Source organism: Embiotoca jacksoni, unplaced genomic scaffold, assembly GCF_022577435.1.
Source record: "Embiotoca jacksoni isolate LCO1_2020_lvr unplaced genomic scaffold, fEmbJac1.0.p SCAF_9, whole genome shotgun sequence".
In the NCBI taxonomy this organism is placed as follows: Eukaryota; Metazoa; Chordata; class Actinopteri; family Embiotocidae; genus Embiotoca; species Embiotoca jacksoni.
The window spans coordinates 3,435,189-3,457,499 of NW_027185447.1; the positions used below are offsets into that span (position 1 = coordinate 3,435,189).

A 22,311-nucleotide genomic window follows, 5' to 3' on the forward strand; every position below is an offset into this window, starting at 1 on the left:
GCATAGAAAGCAGCTAACAACAGAGCAGTGCTGTTGTTTTTGCTTGTTAATAATGAAGTCGTCACAGGTGTAAGGTTTTAAATGAGCACCCGTTTTCAACTTGGAAAATGGCTCAGCCAATCAGAAGCGAGAACGCGACGCACTACTTCTGCAGATTTCCAATGGCCCTCAAGCGACATCAAAGGTTTCTGAAGCTTCCTATATTAACCTGAATAACAAGAACTTTAACAATGTTCGTTAAATGGCATCAAGTTAGCCAGATTTCGTCGGAGGAGGAGGACAGGAAGATAATCTTGTCCAAGACTGACGAGGAAAATCATGAAATAAAGCTAACAAACAAAAAAAACAATGTGCCAAACTCGTGGATTTGCAGCATGTGCAGAAGTAAAACAAAAAATAAATTAATAAAAAAAAAGATACAAAATATGGAAACACAATACAAAAAGATTGGTATTTATTACGGATACAAGAGAATAATAAATTCACCTGGTATTCCTCTTAAATTCAAATCAGCCTTTAAATGAGGCCTTTGTTTTGAAGGTACCAACCGGAAGACGTGTCGGTAGTTACGCGTAGCTCGACGCGCAGGTTCAACAGACCTCTTCTCACTCTTTGCGGCGACTCAGGCGCAGAGGCAGGAGGGGAACGTCTCAGGACACTTGACAAGCCTTCACACACTGCTATGACATCTCGCAGGTAAAGTGGAGTTTGTTTACTGAAACTGTCATTACTTCCCCGCCGTGCTTATTTTCTTTGCACTTGCGCGAGCGGTCAGAGATTGTCAGTGCGCGAGCGGTCAGAGCCGGGGACTGAGGCAGCCCACGAGAAAGCAAAAGGGGGGCACCTCAACTTTTTATTCCTGCTTTTCCAAGACCCCTCTGACGCGTTGCGGCTCTGATTTCAAATTGCACTGAAAGAAACCTCATTTAATTGTGCGTCTCGTGGTTACGAATTGGCACAGAGTTTGTATAAGTAAGTTAAAGTGCGGCGCTTGACACAACTGGCGACGCTGAAAAGCTTTGACAACACGGCAATTTTCTTAAATGGAGTTCCTTTCTTCAGAGTGAAATAACAATGCACTCAAAGTACACCTGAAGTGACTCTGTTGTCGTGTCTTCTGCCCATCGTGTGTGTTTGTGAATGTTGGGATTTATTTCTGAGAAAGTACCCCCCCCTCCCCCTAAATGACCATTAAATACTTGGATTTTTTTTTTTTTTTTTTCTTTATGACGTTTTTTTAAGATCAAGTTTTTGATCGTAAACACGTTTAAAATCTACTGTTATGGACTTCTCTGCCTCTGTGCTCCCTCTTTGTCTCTGCGCTCACAGAGCAGGAAATTGTCTTGCAGCTTCCTGTGAATCTAAGCCCAGACACAGAGAGCATTATAGACAACCTACGCTGTAGAGTTTATATTGTAATGTCATCAGCCATCAAGTGTGCACAAATGTATGGTACCATAGAAACAATTCAAGTGCTTACAGCAACAGGGATTTGAAAGATATCATAGAAAATGTAGTCTGCTGACACAAAGAACAGAAGAAGTGTTGCGTTAGTCATACATGCGTCTTTAGTTTGTTTCCTACCAATAACTTGGGCCTTTACCTACATTAGATCATTTACATCTTGGGACTAGTAATGCTTTGTATGATGTGAAGACTTAGAGCTATTAGGCTGTACTTAACGCTATACAAACACAAATGGAAACATGTATTGTATGTAGTATTATTATAGATTTGCAGTATTTGTTCCTGTAATTCAAGATTTTGTTCTCGTTAGTCCTGTCTAGTCACTTTGTAGTACAGAGTAATTAAGCTAAAAAATAATAAGCCGAAACGCAAAGGGTTATGGGTACTTTGTAGTATTTGAAATTGAGCCTTTTAAACTTGAGTGCTTCTTTCCAGCCCACATTATAACTAATAGTCCCACAACAACTGTTTGTTTTGGTACACATTTCTATGCAAGGTGACCTCTGAAATTTTGACTACAGCCTTCAGCTCGTCTCTTGACCATTATGGTTGTTGTGGACTCAAGAAAATGCGACGTTGACAGTCACCAAGTTTACAGTAGACACAAATGGTCTGCCACGATATGGGTGGAACAGAAAGCAGATGTGTTGTTATCATAAGGGGTTTGACATGCGATGGCTAAAAAATTTCCCCTCGGGGATTAATAAAGTAAATACCTACCTACCTACCTACCTGTGTTCTATATGCAGCGGTACCTACAAAAGCCAATGGTGAAATAATGTCGAGGTTAAAAAGTTAGCCCACTAATTTTGACATGATTCAACTTTTAAGAACACAGACATGTTTTTTTTGTGCTTTGACTTGAATTCTGGCCTTTTTTTATTTGGCAAAATTGCAATTCTTTCTTCACCATAGAGTTTAGCTCCATTTTGCTTCAATCTCGGTGCATCAAATAGTAACATTTTTTTTTTTTTAAGTAACACTTATCCTTCATAGTCCATTGCATTGCTTAGCTATTCCCTGGTGGGGCAAAGATGTACTTGAATGCTGTACACAGTTTTGTTTAAAATGGTACTTTGTTTTGCGTGTACTATCAAGTACAATCGAAATCCTGGTTAACGTGCAGCTGTAGCTGATTATTCATCAGACTATTGCGCGGATGTTAGCAAGTTGATTCAGTTTGATGGTCCTGCATATTTATTTGATCCTGAATGCACAGATGAAGAAGAGCTTGACCAAACTTCGTGGATTCAAATGCATACCTAATTGGTTCATTGCTGCAAATTGAACCAGCTTCCAATTGACTAATAAAATAGAAGGTGTTGGTTCGTCTTGAATTTCATTTTCATGTCCAAATACTGTATGTTATTCAGATTATTGGATTTGGACTAAAGGTGTTGTCACCACAGTATTATAAGAAATGCATCTTGTGATTCCCTCTAAAATCTCAGCGTACCTGTGGAGAGTAAAATGTTTCATACCTCAAAGAAATAGTGGCAAAAAACAATGAAGAAGAAAGATTGGTGTCATCATTTGTCAATTTATTTCTGGACTTCGATTTCAGGTTCATTATTATTTATTATATTTACAATAAACACTTGTGAGTTGACTGAGGGCCAGCCATTACATTGCCCCAGGGGCCATTGCCACCAGTACGCTCAGATCAGAGAAAGGAAAACACTGAGGCCAAGATAAAAGCTGTTTTCATCTCTGCCAGTTTCCATGGTTTGTCGCTGGTCGAGACACGTGTGACTGTTGCTCTGCGGCTCATTGTGTACTTCCTGAGCCGAAATACCGGGGGGCGGGGGGGCGGGGGGGGACACAGTACCACAATGTGTGCCATCTTGATCTAACAGGCCGACTCTCCTGTTGGTAGTCGTGTCAGTCAGGAAGGATTTTAGTTCATCATAATATTGGGGAGGGCTGGAGTTTCCAAACAGTTTGTCATTGTAGTGACGCTTCGTGGTGGGTGATGTGATAACGGAACAATTCATACTGTCCCTCATTGTTATTGTACCGTAAATGAATCAATGATTAAGCATTGTAATGAGTTCAGTGTAACTGTGGGGCCAGAGAAGGACGTAATGAGGAATCACGTCACGCTGCTCTTCTTCCATTTTCATTTTTTGCCAGTTGTTTCTGTGGAGTATTACACATTTTCCACTATTGGAAACCACCGCTGCCCCCCTTTGTTTATGGAACAGACCTCGTCTGTCACTGAAACTCGTATGACCAGCTGAGAACAGTGAGTCAGTTTTCTTGATAAGCCGACAGGAAGACAACAGTCCATGTGGTGGAATAAGATAGCACTGTCAACATTTCCAGGAGTACTCCGAAACCACTCTTACTATTTATTTTTTCCAAATACATGTTTAGCATTTTATTCATTTTTAGACACAAAACAATGCAGATAGTTTAGGGGACAAAACCTTACAGTTTTGTCAGCTTCACAGGCCCATGTCTTCGAATGCCTTATTTAAGGGCAACAGGCTTAAAAAGTAAAAGGAAATGCTTTTTAAAATATTTAATGTTTAACATATCCAAACTACACTCCTCTCGGTCGTACAAATCTGGGCTGAGCTTTGATCAGCTGAACACAGCCACTACCACTTTTGTTTCTGTGTCCTCTCAGTAAATAGCTGATTTTGAATGAGTCCCGTTCATTTCAATATGATTCTGTAAAAATGCTTTTTCTCTTATTATCTCTGACTGTTGAATGTAGTAAGCTGGAAAAGAGGAACAAAGTGACTGACCTACTAATATAAACCATTTAACTTCTGTTTGGTGACAGTCAGATTGAAGCCTTTGCAAACTGGCAAGTTTGTCACAGAAAGGTGAACTTTGCCTAAAATCGTGTCTGTTGCGTGATATGTCATCATGTTTGTGTGTAAACTCAGTAACCTTTCAAACTGAGTGTCGCAACCAATAGCTGCTTTTTTTTTTTTTTTTTTTAATTTCTCAGTAAATCAAGTTATCCTGCAGCCTGTCAGACAAAAAAAAATAGCAAATGTATAACATTAGGTACAAAACTCATGTCTTATACATAACTTTATCTTAACTGACAAGCAAATTGCAGTGTTTTCATTTTCTGATTACTTGAAATTGAGAAAACAAACCCCTAAACATGACCTAAATTCAAACTTGAACTTCTTTTAGTTTTGCATTAAGTTTAACCAGGTGCAAAAAAAAAACACAGTAAAGTATCACCATATATTTGCTTTCAATGACAAGAACGTGATCAGTAACAATTTCTTGTGGATTAAATGCCTAACCGAACAAAATGTCTACTGCGCTATCAAACCCCTCTTGTTGAAAACACTTGCTTTTTTTGCTTTTTAAGTAGGGAAAAAAGAATGTAAACCATTTGTCCAAAATAACCCAAATAAAACATTTGAGAAAACCATCAGTTTAATGTCAAACGTACTGTGTTTATGCCAACACAGCATTTAATTCAAATTTGAAAAGGGAATACATTTATTACTTTAAGATTTTGCTCCCAGATTTTTTTTTTTTTTTTTTTGTCCCCACAGAGGTTGGGAAACATTGCTAGACACTAAATTTTCACATGCTTATTTCTAGTAAAGCAACAGTGCTGTGTAAAACTGTCAAAATTACTTGAGTGCGTATTCTGTTACTACAGTTTGTTTTTTCTCCATATTTTGTATTCGCCATTTAGAGCAAGAAGTCTGGTGTATAATTAGGGTTGAGTTATTGATTAACCAATAATGCCCAGAGCCACTTTCCCTGCGTCCTGTTTACTCCGTGTAAATAGAAAAAGCTACAAACTTTATACCCTGTGCTTTAAGTTGTTTTTGCGTGTTAAAAAGATTATGTAATTGCACTGAAAGCAAGCTGTAGCATTTCCATGATCAAAATGCATGCGTGTGCACAGTGATTGCCCAAGTTAATCATTTAGCTAATTGTGCTAAGCTGACTGCCTGGTGCTACACAGGGAAGTGAACCATCCAGAGCTTTAGGGAGGGGGGGGGGGGGGAGGGGGGAGTATTTCACCTCATGTAAATACCCCAAATCATCAGCAAGGCTAAAAATAACTGCAACATTACCAAAACCCACACCCCAGGGCTTGTCTGTGACCAATATAGCTCCAGCAGAAGCTTTCATGCTGCGCTGTGGCTACTAAGTATATCACCTTTTTGTCAGCGGGCCGAGACAGGCGTGCTTTAAATAGCCGACCGGAGCTATATTGAACTTGAGACATGATGTAAGAGGATAGAGTGGTAGCTGGATGCGCACTAGGTCGCTTTCCCTTGAACCCGCCTGAGGCCTAACCTGCAGCTCCCAGCTGCCTCTGTCTCTCCCACAGCACATCCAGTTTATTCTCCTCTTCCCTGTCGACGTCTTGTCAGATAAAACCAGGCTATTTGAAATTTCGTTCTACTTTGTCTCTGTCTCTCCCCTCTTCACTGCCCAAGGCCAGATGCAGGGAAATGGGGCGCCTGGTGGTTGTCAAAGGGAATCCTATTCTTGGAAAGCCCTGAGTCACTACTGCTCCTGCAGTCGTGATCTGAGGAGCAGGGGGGAGGCAGGGAATATGGACAAGGTTGTATTGGAAGGGCATGCTGTTCAGGCTGCTTTAAAGACTTCTAACATTTGACAGTGACTCACTTGCGCAGTCTCACGCAGACATCTTCTCGGTTAAATTGAAAGAGTATTCATGGTTATGTGAACCAGCAGGAAGCATCTCTGTGAATTTGGATTGTTTCATGCTGTGGTAATCACATAGCATAGTATTTTAATAGCAGGCAATTTGCATTATCCATAGTAAATGGAGATAAACATTTCGCTTATTCAAAATTTTTATAATTTATTTTTTGGCCTGTGTCGACACATTTCAAAACTCTATAAATTAGGTTCATAGAAACACGGTTCAAAAAAAAAACTTCACACACTTGTATCAATAAAACAATTTGTAATGAGACTCCAATGCGGAGAGGTCTTTGCCTTTGATTGTGCACTCTTTTTATTTTCTTAAATTATTTTCATATTTTTATCTGGCAGGGTTGCAGCCATATGACAGTTTTATTGGGACAATCTACACACAGCAGCAATACTTTCATTAAATCAACACTTAACTTTCACTGGACCAAATTAGTGTGTTTTTACATTGTCTCAAAATATAGGTTAGGTGAAAACAGCTCAACAGCCCTGGTTGTAAACACCATTTTCACTGCAGCTGGTTCATGTGACATTTGAACATTTGCGTGCGAAAAAGCAACTCAGTACTTTTTATTTCACTGCCTCAAACCAGGTTTGTTTCTGCAAGCATTTCTTGGTGAGTTATGGTCTAAAAGTTAATCATTAAACAGAGCGACACAGAAAAAGAAAGGGCAAATTCATTTTGTCCTGCACAAAGCAGACAGCCAGATCACAAAATAATAGTTTCACTGCCAATCTCAAAAAGGTTTCACAGAAAATCCACCAGGAACATCACACCAGGATTGCGTAAGTGACATTCGGGGAAAATGAGTTTAAAAATAAAATGTCTCGTTTGTTCTGCTTTGCATGAAAAGGATAATAATGCTGGAATCGGAGCCAACATCTGTGCAACACGGTGTGTGGTCGTCACCAAGGAAGTAATTCTACGCAGATTATTGAGTTCAAATTAAAACTGTGAGGAACTCAACGTGGCTCTGAGGATATCAGCAGAAAAGCAGTGCCATGATCTCCTGAGGTAAATTAGGCAGCTCTGCATCTTGGTGGCTCCACATAGAAGCAAAAGGTAACTGAACATTGTGAACTTATCTAGAAAGCCTGTAACATGACGTTTTTAGACCGAATGGTAATGATGACAAGAAGCGTTTCATTTAGGTATTGGATCCCTTACCTGATCGTGGGAAGTTCGGGGTACATTTCTGTCTGTTAATAAATAAATCCTGTTGGCTTTTAATTGCACTTACAGTAATGTACGTACCTATCGGAAAATAAAAAAGAATTGAGGCACACCTGTAATTTGTGGCCACAGAAAACAACCCTGGGTTACCCTCCCCCCTCTAATGTGCATGGGTCGCTGCATGCTCATCGGTCACAAACTGTGAAATTCAAATATTCAAAACCTGTTGAAAACACTGGGTGTGATGCTATTGACACTCGGTAAGCTGTGATAAATAATGTCAGCCAGTGTTTGTCGGATAGATAATACAAATATGATCAATAAGGACAAGAATAAAGATGGAATACAGACCACATTAAACTAAAGTCAAACTTGAAAGTGGGAAAACTTCACCTGTCGTTTGGAGAACGTTGTAAAATCCAGAGGTCACTGTAAGGTCAGTAGGAGCACAACAATGAAATTCTGCTGGTCTTTTCTACTCAGCATTTAGTTTCTAACTCGCCTACAAAGCTCCCAGCCCACCCTTGCAAAATTAATAGCCTAATGTCAGACTGCTGAATTGGCTGGATTGGGGAGGTTTAGCTTGGCGAGGGCTAACTATGATCCGGTGTAACTACGCCACGTGTAATCTCCAGGCGGGGGCAACACAGCTGTTGTATTTAGCCTCTGACAAGATAGCAAGGACCTAGTAGCTCTCGGGGACCTGGCACCCTGATCTGGCCTGGCCTGGCCTGGCCTGGCCCGGCTTGGTCTGTGTTCCTGCCAGGGAAAGCTCTGTTAGCTTCAGGATCACAGCGGAGCTGTTGGAGAGGCCCGTCACCTCTTAGGGTTTGAAGGTGAGGCCGAGGGAGGAGGCCAGAGGGAGGAGGCCAGAGGGAGGAGGCCAGAGGGAGGAGGCCAGAGGGAGGAGGCCAGAGGGTGGCTCGACCAGACTGCCAGCGGGCATAGAGGGAAGGCAGGGGGGGGGGGGGAGCTGATAGCACCGACGGGCGCTGGTATCAGGCCTGCTCATGCATGTCCAAATCCCAGATTAAAGCCCCCCCCCCCCCCCCCCGCCCCACGCTCTACCTCCTGCACACTCTCACTCTTTCTCTCTCTCTAATGCTCTTACAATGCACCCCCTCCACTTCTGTTGTTTCTCTCATTGTCTCTGTCTCACTCTGTCTAACCCAGTAATACTTTTACAAGCACTCCCCCCCCCCCTCACCTCACCTCACCTCCCCTCCCCTCCTTCGTCTCTATATCTCACTCGTTCCCTCCCACCCTCCCTTGTGTAACAGTGCCCAGGGCTGGATTACTAAACTCTGAGGCTGCTGAAGCAAGGGGCTGTGGCAGGCTTCGACCACAATGGTGAGGTAGGGCAGAAACGATCCCATTCAACTTGACTTTACTTTCTCCTTTCTGGACAACCCTCCCGCTCCTTTAACTCACTCTCTTCCCTGAAGTAATGTCTTTAACTCGACCGAAGTTTTTTTTAACTGAATGCACTGAATCCAAAACTGAAGGATAACTGGAGAGGGCATGTGGAGACCTGGCTGTGCAGAAGTGTGAGTGCCCACGTGAAATACGTCTTTCACAATGCCATTGATGTGTGTGTGTGTGTGTGTTGCTGTACAGGTGGCTGTTGGTTTACAAAGAGGATAGGTGTACGCTCTAATTTTTCAGAAGGATTTTTGTGTGTTTTGTGCCAAGACGTTCAGGAAGTAGCTCCCGCTGCCTTCAGCTTTCTGTAAACCTGAGAAGGTGAACAGTTGCTGACCAGTAGTTGCAGTAGCTGCTCATGTCGTGTGTTCGAAGTGTCGGTCCAGTGTTTGCGTTTGGTTACAGCCTTTCTCCATTGTTTTTCATAATTTGAAGAGTGACAGCAGCATTGTGATGAGGGATTAGAAATGGATTAGTGACATAAGGCATTTTTGTCCCACTGTTATTATTTTGTCCGCATGAATCTGTGTAGGATTAACAACAATACCACAAGTAATCTGTCCACCAGCTGACACCCATGACCTGTCAGTGGCTCCTCGGCACACTAACCTAAATGCAAGGGCCAGTTGGAGTATTACTGTAAAAAAATATTTGGCCGAAATGCAAAAGATTATAGTCAAATAAGATGAAAAAAATTCCTGCCAATAGTGAATCCTGTCCGTAACATAGTGGAGTATGAAAAACCATGACATTGTCTCTTTTAGTTCATAGCGCCTTGAAAATGTTTTGCCACATCAGCCAATATGTCGGCTGATAAAGGTTGCAAGACATTACAGAAACAGTTTTTCCAAAACAAGACCACTGACAAGGTTATCTTTAACTGCAATATGTTCCTCTCATGTCTTTAAAAATAAATTACAGGAGTCCATATTCAAAATGTGTGTTTATGTTATATGTAATGAAATATCACCAGATATACAAGTGTATATGTGCACTTCGGGTGTTTAGATTCTTGTCCATCAAGCAGTCTCATCAGGGAGGCGTCTGATTGGTCCCAAATTCAGTCAGCAATGTGACCCTAAACATACAGCCAAACACGACACCAACCACGGAGTCCTGCAACAGATGGCGTGACCTCACAGAACTCTGATCTCAACATCATGGAGTCAGTCTGGGATTACATAAAGACCCTGAGACAGTCCACACGGGGACTGCGGCAAGTCGTTCAAAATGCTTGAAACAACCCACCTGCCAGGTAGACTGTGAAGAGTTCACCACAAGTGTATCAAGGGGACTTTGTGCAGTTTTAAAGGCAAATATTGATGCATTTTTTTTCTGTTAACTGCACTCTGTATGAAGTTAATTGATAAATAGAAACTATTCTTTTTTTTTTTAAGCATCTTCATTTACTGTCAGTGCCTAAAGCATCTGCACAGTACTGAATATTGTCACTTTTTTAAAGTATCAATTATTGATATAAGATTTTTTTTTTTTTTTTAAATCCTGTATTCATTCAGCTTTAATAATTTGCCCCCAGAGTTTCTAATTTAAATCTTAATGTTGCGCTCCAATGTTGTGTGTATTACTTGTACCAAAACTAAAATTGGGTTTGCTAATATTGAGAGACTGATAATTAGGCATTCTTTTTGAGATACACATCTTGGTCTCAAGAGAGGCTCCAAAACAAACAATAAACACACGACAAACATGCATGGTAATTTAGAGAAAATTGGCATAAGAAATGTTCAGCATTACATAGTTTCCAATCTGTGAATTTGATTGCATTTGAAAGAAAATAATGTCACTGTATTGTCCCTGTTTTTCTTTTTTCTTTCTGTCTCAATCCACTCTGAAATGGATGACATGTTTGGCAGTATTTTTGTTTTGTTTTTTGGACTGTTTTTGGACAACATACTGTGTCATGCGGACATTTGTCTTATCGAGTCTCTCCCATGAATTCAGTGGTGTAGATATTACTTCTATCACTCCCTCACTGCTTTGGAATCATTTCCTGTTTGTGTCACTCCGCGCTCAAACATACGAACATCCCCGGCCAGACTTGTAGAGATATTTTTAATGTCACCGGGAGGTCCTTGTCCAATTCACCCTCTGTTCTTACATGTATTTGTGACTAATCCCCTTGTAATCGTTTACACTTTATTATTTGTAAAGAACCCCCCCCCCCCCCTATAATCGGCTCCCTCGGCTCGTGGAATGAGAGAAAGTGCAGCAGATCGGTTTTGCCCCCCGGTGAGGATAAGTGGGTCAGGTGCAGTCTGGGTCAGATGTCTCAGCTGGTGGGGGCTGTTGGTTTATTCGTGTTTTATTTCACAGTACAGCAGCGCTTCGTTCAACAGAGGATCCACACTGGCTGCAAAGTTATTAGTTCATTTAAATTGTGTCATTTTTATCGTTCCTCACAAACGAGTCCCGTCACACTTTGGCATCACTCGGGATTCTCCTGCCGTGTCTGTCTCTCACTCCACCTGTCTCTTCTTTCACTCTTCTCATATTTCCTTTCTGTCAAAGTCAAAACGGGTCAGGCTGCTTTGCGATTGACAAGCCGTCAGCGTCGCTTTGATTCATCTGTTGAATGCAAAATAGTGACAGTAGTTCCCACTCTGAAACCGTGGACGTCTGACATTTATATTTAGCTCCCAAAAAGCAATTTCAAACTTGATCGATTTAGTTTTAGTAAATGTCACTTTCCCTTAATGTGATCTGAACAGTTATTCTGACAAAAACAAGCTCCAATGGTTGGCAATACAAATGTAACAGAGTGATTTATATTGATGTGTTTGTGGTTTTATCAGTTATTTTAGAAATGATTGGAAAGCAGTGTCACATAAAAATGAGCTGAGATTCAGCACAACAGCAGTGACCAAAAGTATTCTGGTGTGTATTTGCCACTCTGAGGTGACACAAGATCTGCTGAGCTGACACATGAGTCTTATTTTTATCCGACTGTCATGGGTTTGTGTCATACAGTGTACAAAAACAGAAATGCCTAAATGCTCGCCCACTGTTAAAGCTTTCAGATATTATCTTCTCAGCGTGGGCTTCATGAAGGCGCTCTTGTGTCGCCCGCTGCCTCCTCTCTGCTGGGTTATATTAATCAATAATACGCTTTTGTAATGTGCCGGGGGTGCTGCTGAAAGGCTACGATTTAAAATGTGAAATGCATGATTTCCGTGACTCATTTGGTCTACATGTCGGTGTAAAAAAAAGTCTGTGTTCCCGTTCTTGTTGAATCACATTTGCGAGCACTTACGTTTAAAAGGAAAAAGTCAGGGCCTTGACTTAAAGCTTATTCTGGCATATGAATAATCGAAGGATAAACTTTTTTTTATCAATCTAGGCTCTGTTTACTTTTTTCCATTACTCAGAGCTAGAAATGCATTAGTAAGTAAGCCTGTGAGGAGTTGTAATGCTTGTAAATGTAATGCAGATGTGCAGGTAGTGAGGAAAGAGCACCAGGTTTTCCGTAAATGAATGATTTTCAGACATTGATATACCCTGGACCTAAATGTCAAGGTTATACTGAAACTGCATAGTTTTTCAACACTTGCACAATAATAGTAATTTCTTCTTATTTCGATAGTTGCGTTTACTATTTTTGCATTTTTGAGTATGTTGTCACAGAAGTAGAAAACATATTGAGGGGGGGAAAAAAAAGAAATTGCAACTGACGCGTTGAAGGATGATACAGAAGTGTGAGATGGTCCGCTGGAGCCAGATTTGTCAACACATGTTCATCTTTGTACTGTAGTCAAAAGACGTTTGGCACACATCGCTGATTTCCAAGTGGCATGAACACTTGCCAGCCACCAGCAGGCTTAGATCCAGAGAGTTCACTTTGAAATGTCTGTTTGATGCTTCTGTAAAATGCCTTTTTATTTGAGGATTTATGCAGCTGCTTATCTGGTATGCTCCTAACGTTTTGAGGCTTCTTGTAACAGATGTAGTTTACAATGTTTGAACTATGGGACTACTGTTTTACACAGGTTCAGTATTACTATAGCAAAAAAAAAAAAAAAAAAGTTGTATTATCAATGAGTCTATTCATTTTTTTTTTTTTTGCCATAATTGTTGAGTGAAATAGGATCCCATAGTCAGAGGGAGGTTCAAATTACATATTTCTCCTGATAAATAATCCAGAAACCCCAGAAACGTATTCTGTTTACAGTTTTAAAGCAGAAATGAAGCAGCTTGTCTGATTTGAGGGAATGTTTCATCATTTTACTAAAAAGACCTTGAACATACTGTAAAAAAGACCTAATTGTGCTCATGCATTACGTGAATAAAATCCCAGTGTGTTACCTACAAGCAGTACACGTAAAACTGACCTGAATTTAATGTCAGCTCTGCCAACTCCCACCTCCGCCTTGTCATACAATAGGAGCCCTGGATAGCTAATGGTGCGTTGGATTAGCCTGCAATGGCACCCAGTAGTTAGAGAGGTTTAACCCAATGATCCCTGCTTAAACATGAGCTTTAAATCCACACAGCTGACATGCAGCCATTCACTGGCACTTTACTATGCTCCCGACTCACTGCCTCGTCAACACTAATGCCGTCCTTCGTGCATTAAGCTCAGTTTGTACTCCACACCGCAGCACACTCGTGCCACTGGGTACGTGCACCAGGTTTATGTCTTGTGACTGTTTGTGAATAATTGATTTGGTGTGGTCTGGGTTGGATGGGTCACCGTGTTAATCCTGTAAGGGTGCACAATCTAGATGATTGGTCAACATACCTCAGAGGTTGATGGGCTAAATGTTTGCCTGCAGTGTTTTGCAGCAGAGGAAGTAACATGTAATTATTAGCTTTGGCTTTTGCAGTACTGTAAACTGCGGCATCCTTCCCTTTCAAAGCAGGACAGGACATACAGTTTGGGTGTATTCACTGATTCATCAAAGAGGAAATGTGTGTTACTTTTATTTTGATTGAAAGAAAGATGCCTAATGTGTTTCTAACACGCCATCTGTTTGAATACATCTTCAGGAATAAGAGCATAACTGTGATCGCATATAACTCTGAGCTGTCATAATTACTTCCAATGCAGCCTTCTGCTGCCAGTTGCCTCTTTTATGCATCTCACTCGCGCTACTAATGTTAACACAATTTATGCTCGAGGATTCATAAGGAGCATTACATTTATTTGTTGATGTCATTTTACTTCAACAGTGTCAATGAAAACAACCACCATCAATCTTGTGAGACCAGCCAGCTGATTATTAATAAACGTGCTGCCGATGCGAGACTTGCAGTAAAATTGTATTTGTTTTAGATAAAGTAAGTTCCACGACTCATTAATTCTCTGTAAATTATGATATGATGGTTAATCACAGTTGGGAAAAGATACGATTGACATTATCATTGTCGGAAAGAAAGGAATTAAGATTAATATTCATTCAGTTTCTGTTTGAGTGGTGTGTGAAACTGACTTCATGAATCAGCAGGAACAATGACTATGTTCCTGATCGTCTAGTACAATGTATATATGCTCTTTTATGACCTCCTCCATGAATCATGAATTATGACGAAGCTCTTCCCGAGTTACAAACTGAAACTTTAAATGTGATGTTATCGATCAGTAAAGCACAGTTCACTGAAGTACAACTGCTCACAGCAAAGACTAAAGCTGCGTGCGATAGTCTGGGAGAGACGAGCTTCAGTTTGTCAGCAGTGTTTGGAAAATCCTGCAACGTACATCAGGGCCACAGTTCTGATGTTCTTTTTCAGTATGGCTGTGATCGTCCTCAAAGTAAAGCTGAAAATTGGTGCTTCAACCTTAAAGTCAATGTTTTTATTTCCAGTGTGATTCTGGAGTGCACAGCCAAAACAAAAAGTGTCCCGGTCCAAATCCTGATTCTGTACACTACTTTTTGTTGTTTTCAAAAGGCAGAGTTGAACGTTACACATTATGACTGCTCTATAGGAAATATGTCAAAATACTCCTCCAGGTTTATGTACCTCTCAGTAGAGGTGAAACAACGGAAGCCTATCAAAGTTAGCTAAACATCAAGACCAAAATCTGACTGAAATGGATTTTTTTGTTGTTTTTGTTCTTAATTCAAGATTATGTATGATGGTTGTACAGTAATTCATTTGGGTGAGTAATCAGCCTCTCCTTTATGCCCTGTTTATTTTGTTCACAAACTTACAGGTGGTTTCACCCCAACATTACTGGAATCGAGGCAGAGCAGCTCCTGTTGACTCGGGGCGTCCACGGCAGTTTCCTGGCCCGGCCGAGCAAGAGCAACCCCGGGGATTTTACCCTCTCTGTCAGGTAACCTCGCTACCTTTTAAGAGTGTTTTTGCTGCTCACCCCCAGCCTCACTATTTAACTATTTAACTGATTCAGCCCTGAGAAGAAGCTGTTGTGTGTTTTGAACAACTGATATGTGGTTAGAAAAATAATTAGAAAATTAGCATTGTAATATTTACATATTAGATACTTTGCCTGTGATTTAGGGGTAATCTAGACCTAAACATAAGAAAGCCTGAATGTCCAGATGATCAAAAATTGCTCAATAAAACTCAGGAGTGCAAAGTTTCAAGCACTCAATAACTTTAAAATAACTTGCCGACTATGGATTTAATCTGGTGTCAGTGTGAGAAGGAGGAGGAACTGTGCCGGTTTAACTAAAGTGGGAAGTTTATCACTGAGGAGCCGGCCAGGCCTCCAAGTCTCTGAAATTCTTACCTGCGGGTCAGCAAGTGATGGGAAATTTTGTCTATGGGGAATAGATGGCTTTTAAACAGCAGCTGTTTTGTATGAGTGTTTTCAGGAAAATATTCGATAACACTTTGGGAATGTGTGATTCTGACAATAAATAGCCAGAAAGTCATAATTTTAGTCCGCAGGGTGGAGCTGTAGTGAGTCGAGCAAACACTGTGAAACTGGTCACTTGCGCCTGATTGCTGCATGTTTCTCTTTAATTAAGAGTCCTGGTGTGTCGTGTGAAATTTCTGTTTAGTGGACTCGCCATTACATGCTGTGGTGATTACAGCGAGCAGGAGACCAACTGAGATGAGAGAGTTTGAAGAGAGCCTCTTCCTTGGCAACGGAAGCTTTTAAGAGACACATCAGTTGGCCGAGCGCCTGGAAGAAAGCCCAGACACATTTGTTACTCTGTGACTGTAGCTGGCACGGTGACATGGGCAGGGAGGGAGGGAGGGAGTGAGTGAGTGAGTGAGTGAGTGAGTGAGAGAGAGAGAGAGAGAGAGAGAGAGAGAGAGAGAGAGAGAGAGAGAAAGTGTGTGTGTGTGTGTGTGTGTGTGTGTGTGTGTGTGTGTGTGTGTGTGTGTGTGAGAGAGAGAGAGGGTGAAACACAGCAAGAAAGACTAAAGGGAACAGGGCAGTTAGATGGCAGTAGCTTTTAAATGCTGTTAAAGAGTGAGGGACTTGTTAAGACTTTGTCCTTCAGTGTGTGTGTGTGTGTGTGTGTGTGTGTGTGTGTGTGTGTGTGTGTGTGTGTGTGTGTGTGTATATAGAGTGTTGTAAATCACAGACTTCACCAAAAGGTTGGTGGGGTGTGTTGTAGCCACAGCTTGTGGTCTTGACAGACATAAACACACACACGGTACATGCACAGTGAGGTCAAGTGGCAGGTGTGCAGAGCTTCACCACCTGCTGCCGAAGGTAGGTCACTTTGAATTAAGGGGAAGGAGGATGAAGCGGAATACATTTTAAAAAGAGTCTTTGTGACTTTGGAACAAAAATACTCAATCTTCCTGTTAGAAATGAAACATTTCATTAATTATTTATCAAACAGACTGTCGTTCAGCTTATTACAGTAAATAGTTTTACCAGTAAAGCCTGAAGTTGGTCTGGTATGACACAACGCTTAAGTTTACACAAGTTTACCATCTTCAGGAATCTGCTCTCTTTGTGCTCCTGTGGAATGCTGTTTCAGTATTTACCAATTTCCTGTTTGGCAGATTAAATTTGTACTTTCTGCTTAAACTTGTCTTTCAGTTTGATGTCGTACCACGAGCTGGAGATTTGTACCTTGTTGTATTGATAAAACATTGCAACTTAATCTAAGATTACTCGCGTACGTACGTAAACAATACTTTTTTTTTATCAGAGGCTGACAAATCCTGGATTTTTAGGGCCAATACCGATAATAGGGAGTAAAAAAAACTTCTGATGTTGATATATCAGATGACATTCTTTTTATATATATATAGATATATATATATATCTATATATATATATTTATAAATAAATATCAAAGATATGTAGGTAAGGCAGGATGATTTAAAACTGACTACTGCACTGAAATGGTGAACTTCTCTGTGAATTTAATAATTATAAGTAACGATGAAAGAAAACGCAAATAGAACATCTTATCTTTTCGGAAAAATCATTTCATTTCTGCGTTATGTTTTGTCAAAAATAGTTTTCATGTCGGCGCATATCGACCGAATTATACGCTGTTAGGATATATCTGTGATCAGCCAATATCGACCGGCCGATATATCAGTTGGGTTTTGCTTTTTATCGCCACTGTTGTGGTTATACTGTGTAAAAAGGATAAAATATTGAATAGAATGAATCATTTTTATGCTCCCATGTAAGTCGTGAATTAACACAATAATGTAAATTTACATTAAAGGAGAATTCCTAATCATTTAAGCCTGCCGTACTTCCCATACATGCGGCTGTTATAGCTCTAGGGGACGAGCTTACTTTGCACTCAGTATCTTCATTAGAAATGAGTACTTGTGCAGGTTCTCATATAAATACAGTTTTTAAATGTCTCGGAGTCTGACCGAAAGTCAACATGCAATGTCGCTGCCCGGAATGGCCATTATAGTTAATCGCCAAATCTCTTCAGTCACTGTAAATGTTTAGATTGTAATGGATGCTGAGGGAGTCTCTGTGTATTATCTTCCTCGCCGTGCATCTCCTCCTCTTATCTCCACGACCTCCCTTCTTCTCTGGTCCACGAGGGGAGCAGAAGGAGGAGGGGTCGGACAGAGCTGCAGCTCTGAAGTCTGAAGCTCTGATTAGAGCTTTTTGAGGCTTCTGAAAATGTAATCAGTTCAGAGTTTTATAAAACTCTGAGGAAGAAGGAGCAAGTTCAAAGCAGAAAAAGTTTGGCCATAATTTATATACAAGTTCAACTCTGTAAGGAGAAGAGGGGTCCGGTCAAGTTCTCGTCATCATTTTTCATGCTCTTTATACACTCTAAAGACCCCGAGAGGAGTTTTAAGGGCAATCTTGAGAGAGAATTTTGTAGCACAAATTACCACAGAGAGCAAATGGGATTTTCTCCCTGCCTCTGTATTATATAATGTTTGTCTGGGTTTACTGAGATATGCTTTCGATGCAGCCGGGCTATTTATAGGTTTACAGCCAGCATTTCTTATGGTGGATGTCAATCTGTGAATATTAACTGTATTTTTGGAAGCTAAATATTTATACTAGATCCAGTTATCATTCAAAATGAATTATTTTTGAATTTAAAATGCATTCTAACTTTACAGCTCTGGTATCATGACAGAGCCCAGTTTAATACTGAAAGCTCATGGTGGCATTTGGTGCAGCAAGATGCATGTCAACATGAACAATGGCTATTTTCTTAGTGCATCAACAGCAGATTTTATCTTTGTTATTCCATATACAAAGATAGCTTCATACTGCAGTTTTCTCCCTCAGGAATTATTGACATTACTCATCTGTTTTCACAAAAGAATTGTGGAAAAATGCAAGTCCTAAAGAAAACTGGAGCAGACTGTAAATTCCACTTAAAGCTCACTCACACACAGTCAAATTGGAGCCTACCTATTGATTTCATCTTTTGAAAATATCGTCATACATAAAGTCCTATTTTTTTCCCTATACATTCAAGAAAAAAAGTTGATTGTCGCTTTAGTGCTTTGTATACAGGCAACAATTTCTATACTGTCTGACTAGCTGCCAATCATGGTAACGGAGAAGAATTATTTTGGGAATGCTTATTGTTTAGACTGACCCCTCCTAATGGTATAAAAAGTCTTCGAGTGAGGATTTGTTGTATGCTTTTGAACAATCTAGAGATCAGAAAGTTTTCTTGGTTGTCTGACACCTCTTGTGTCAAACCATCCGACCTTCTGAAGTGAGCCTGCTGCAGCTGAGAAAATGCTGCATGTACCTGATTCAAAAAGCTGCCTACTTGTCAGATGATGGATGTTTTTTTCCACAGCCTGTCAGCACAAGCTCTTGAGACGCAGAACAAACCGACCTGTCATCTGAATTTTCACATCAGATTTAAATATGCGTCCTGTAGGATTTGGGTTCGAGTCCAAGTGCAGCCGTCTGTAGAAGTAAAAAAAAAAGAAGGGGAATTGAAATAGAGGCACTATAAGGGACTTCTCAGTGGTGTCGGACTGTATTTAGTGAAAAAATATTGCTTGAATAGCTTCAAGCAAAGCAAGTTATAATTTATAGATTCTAGGCTTCGCACATATATCAATATGTGCATTTTTGGGCATTATATTTCCCAGCGGTCCATGTTTGTGTACTTCATCTTCTCTGTGTATTTGTTATTTTATGTCACTGATATAAATACTGTTTATTACTAAAACTCTCTATTTTGCTGTGCTCTGTTGAGACATAATACTTGACATGGACGTGATCTGTTTGCTGCTCTGGCTGTTAGACTGCAGCAGAGTAACTATGCAGGAATCAGATAGACATTATGTGCATTTGCGCCTCTGCATGATCGATCCTGTCAATGCAAAACAGTTCATGCCATTATGACGGACGAAAAAAAGGACCCTAAAATTAAAAGCATTGTAAAGATTGACCTGAATTCCACTCTGAGGACATCCAATATTTATACTCTGGGCTTCTCCCGTCATGCTGAAAACTTAGTTACCCTGTTTGATTTACAGTTAAAGAATCTAACGTTTATATTTTTTGCCTTTTGAGGAAAATGTTTAATATTCTGGCGTCTTGGAGCTATCATATTGAACAACAGTAGTAAAGCTGAGATTAATCTAGCTTGTTTTTCTTTATCAGGAAATCCAATGAATTGTGAGCAGAATTAGAATGACAGAGTTGTATTATCTCAGAGACCCGCTGAAATAATTGCACAGGATATTGGTGGAAATATCGAATATTGAAAATGCGGAACTTCATTCAGTAAGGAAGAACACCGTTGAACTTCTCATAGCTGTAACTACCATGTCACGCTCCCTCCTGAACTTTGAACTGTCTGATGAACCAAAAGTTGTTAATATGGTGAGAGGAAGTGATCCCACAAGTATTTTAATCTTGCATGCCTATTAAAAGACTTTGTCATGTGCAAAATATTTACCAATATAGATGTGTTTGCAACCAATATGCTTCCTATATGGATAACATTACTGCCCATCTTTGAAGATTGAATTTCGTCTTGTGAGTGGGACTGGTGGCATCTAAAAATGTGGAAACTGTCTCATTTATTTTGAGACTGATTGCAATATTGAGTTGGTAATTATGCATAGATTACTATGCAAACAAATCTCCTAAAACAAGAAGAAATCCATATTCAGTCAGCATCAACATGTTGGATGTTCTGTGAAGCATTCAAAAGGGGATGCAGCCCGTTCCAGATTGTGTTCCACAGACAGTGTGCACAGAATTGCCGCCCATGAGCGTTGGTGCATTTTGACCGACGACACAATAACTCACTTTAATGCAGTCGGTTAGCAATAACGCAGCGAAGTGACAAATTAACTTCAGATCCCGTTTTTAAGACGGTGCCAGAGTGAAATTTGGATTAGATGAGTTCACCAGCAACAGCAGTATCACACTGGTTTATATTCAGCACATTGAAATTGAATACAGCCTTTTTTTTTTTCACCTGTATAGTACACCTGTGAAAGAGCAACTGTGCACATGCGGGATGCAGAAAGCCCTGAAACCTCACAAGCTGCACACACAGATGTTCTGCTCACTGTCGCTGGTTCAGTTTGTTTTGGAGTTTATCACTGAATATGGAATTTCCTTATTTTATTTTTATTTTTAACATATTGTTATGTGACCAGCGACAATTACACGCTTGCTGTGCCACATCATAATTTAGACTTTATATCAAAAGAGGACAATAATTGTGTTGTGAATTAGAACATGTTATCATAGTTACTTTTTTGCTTATTTTCACAAAACACAGAATATCGTGTTGCGTCATCTGTCAAGACATGAGTGATCGAGAACAGTGAAATACGTGCTGTCCTCGCCTCCTTGTACTCTAACTGTAAAGAAGACTGCCATACTGGAATACATCCACAAAGGTTATCAATGTCTCGGAGTCGGAGAGCCGGGGAGTGAATGAAAATCTAATAGGATGCGTTTGCCTCATTCCAGAGTTAATGGTGTTAAACTCTGGAGAGAAAAAAGGGGCTTTGGCCTGAGAGTTGAGGAGGGGCCGGTAACGGGGCCATAGACCTGTGGCATCCTGCCAACAGCCACTAATAGAGCCATAAAGCAATTACCAGGAAATACTGAGAGGTGGAGAGAGAGGGAGAGATGGATTATGGAACAGATAAATACAAGAATGGAGAAGAGGATTTATTGTATGCTGAGTGGGAGGATGGAAAGAAAGGGTAAAAAAAAAAAAAAATGGGAATGTGAAATTCATTAGGACATCAAGAAAAGCGATGCAGGGAAATGGGATTTATGCCACTTGATATGACCATTAGCTGATAATCAGTTTGAGAGAGAAAGTGGACTGTGGTATCGCAACCTGCAGATGAGATAGTACCGACTGCCCGGCTAACTCCCCTGTGGTCCGTAAATCTGTTGTACGTGTGTGTTTGTGTGTCGTCATACTTTAATATGTTTACACAATGTTTTGTTTATCTCTGCTGGAGAAACATGCGGGAGATGGGAAATGAGAAAGTCAATTTACATAGAAGTACATTTAGCAACTGAGTTGTTGAGCCGCCTCTCAGTCTTCACTTGCTTCCAGGCAGATGTCTTATAGATTACAAATGTGTGTTTGTGTGTGTCAGTGTGTGCACCTATTCAAAGCAGCCAGAGGACTTTGAATATGCAAAGTGGTACCAAATGTTTTCGGCGCTTATCAGTGTTTGAGCTCACCAGCTGCACGCGTTTCTTCTCTACTGTACTGCAATCACAGTCCAGCCTTCCTCCAAATACATTAGATAAGGAAAATACTGAATGTTTAAAAAATGGATCATCCCTTGTTAACACGATTTGTGTTGTTTTGTTTACAGAAGTCAAAGTGAAAAATATTCTGTTTGAGATCAAATGTATTTTAAATGAGCTTTTTCTTGTATTTTTCTTTCCTGTAATAGCATGTGGCTCATTTATAATTCCACAGAGGGGAAAAAGTCTGTTATTTTATTGCATTTAACAGTTAAATACTTATCATATATAACAATATGTTCAACTTTGCAGTATTGCAGACAAACAGTTGTGTCATAGACACATGAAGGTGGATTATTGCATGTAAACAACAGGAGGCCGATGAAATAATGTCACCGGATTTGTATATTTGTAACATGGTCGGAAGAAACCTTCATAGTCTTAAAATGAGCGCAGGTGGCTTGATAAGCTGGACACATTT

The 22,311-nt window shown here is 40.3% G+C and overlaps 1 protein-coding gene across 2 annotated transcripts in view; it reads left to right on the forward strand.

Moving 5' to 3' along the window:
• The first annotated feature begins 625 nt into the window (after nucleotides 1-625).
• The window catches only part of ptpn11b (protein tyrosine phosphatase non-receptor type 11b), a 37,426-nt gene continuing 15,740 nt past the window's right edge, over nucleotides 626-22,311 (forward strand). For both annotated transcript variants that reach the window (XM_069141209.1, XM_069141210.1), the window contains exons 1-2: nucleotides 626-696; nucleotides 14,910-15,032. In XM_069141209.1, coding sequence (XP_068997310.1) covers nucleotides 683-696; nucleotides 14,910-15,032 — 137 coding nt within the window. In that variant the 5' untranslated portion in view covers nucleotides 626-682. The remainder of the gene's footprint in view (nucleotides 697-14,909; nucleotides 15,033-22,311) is intronic.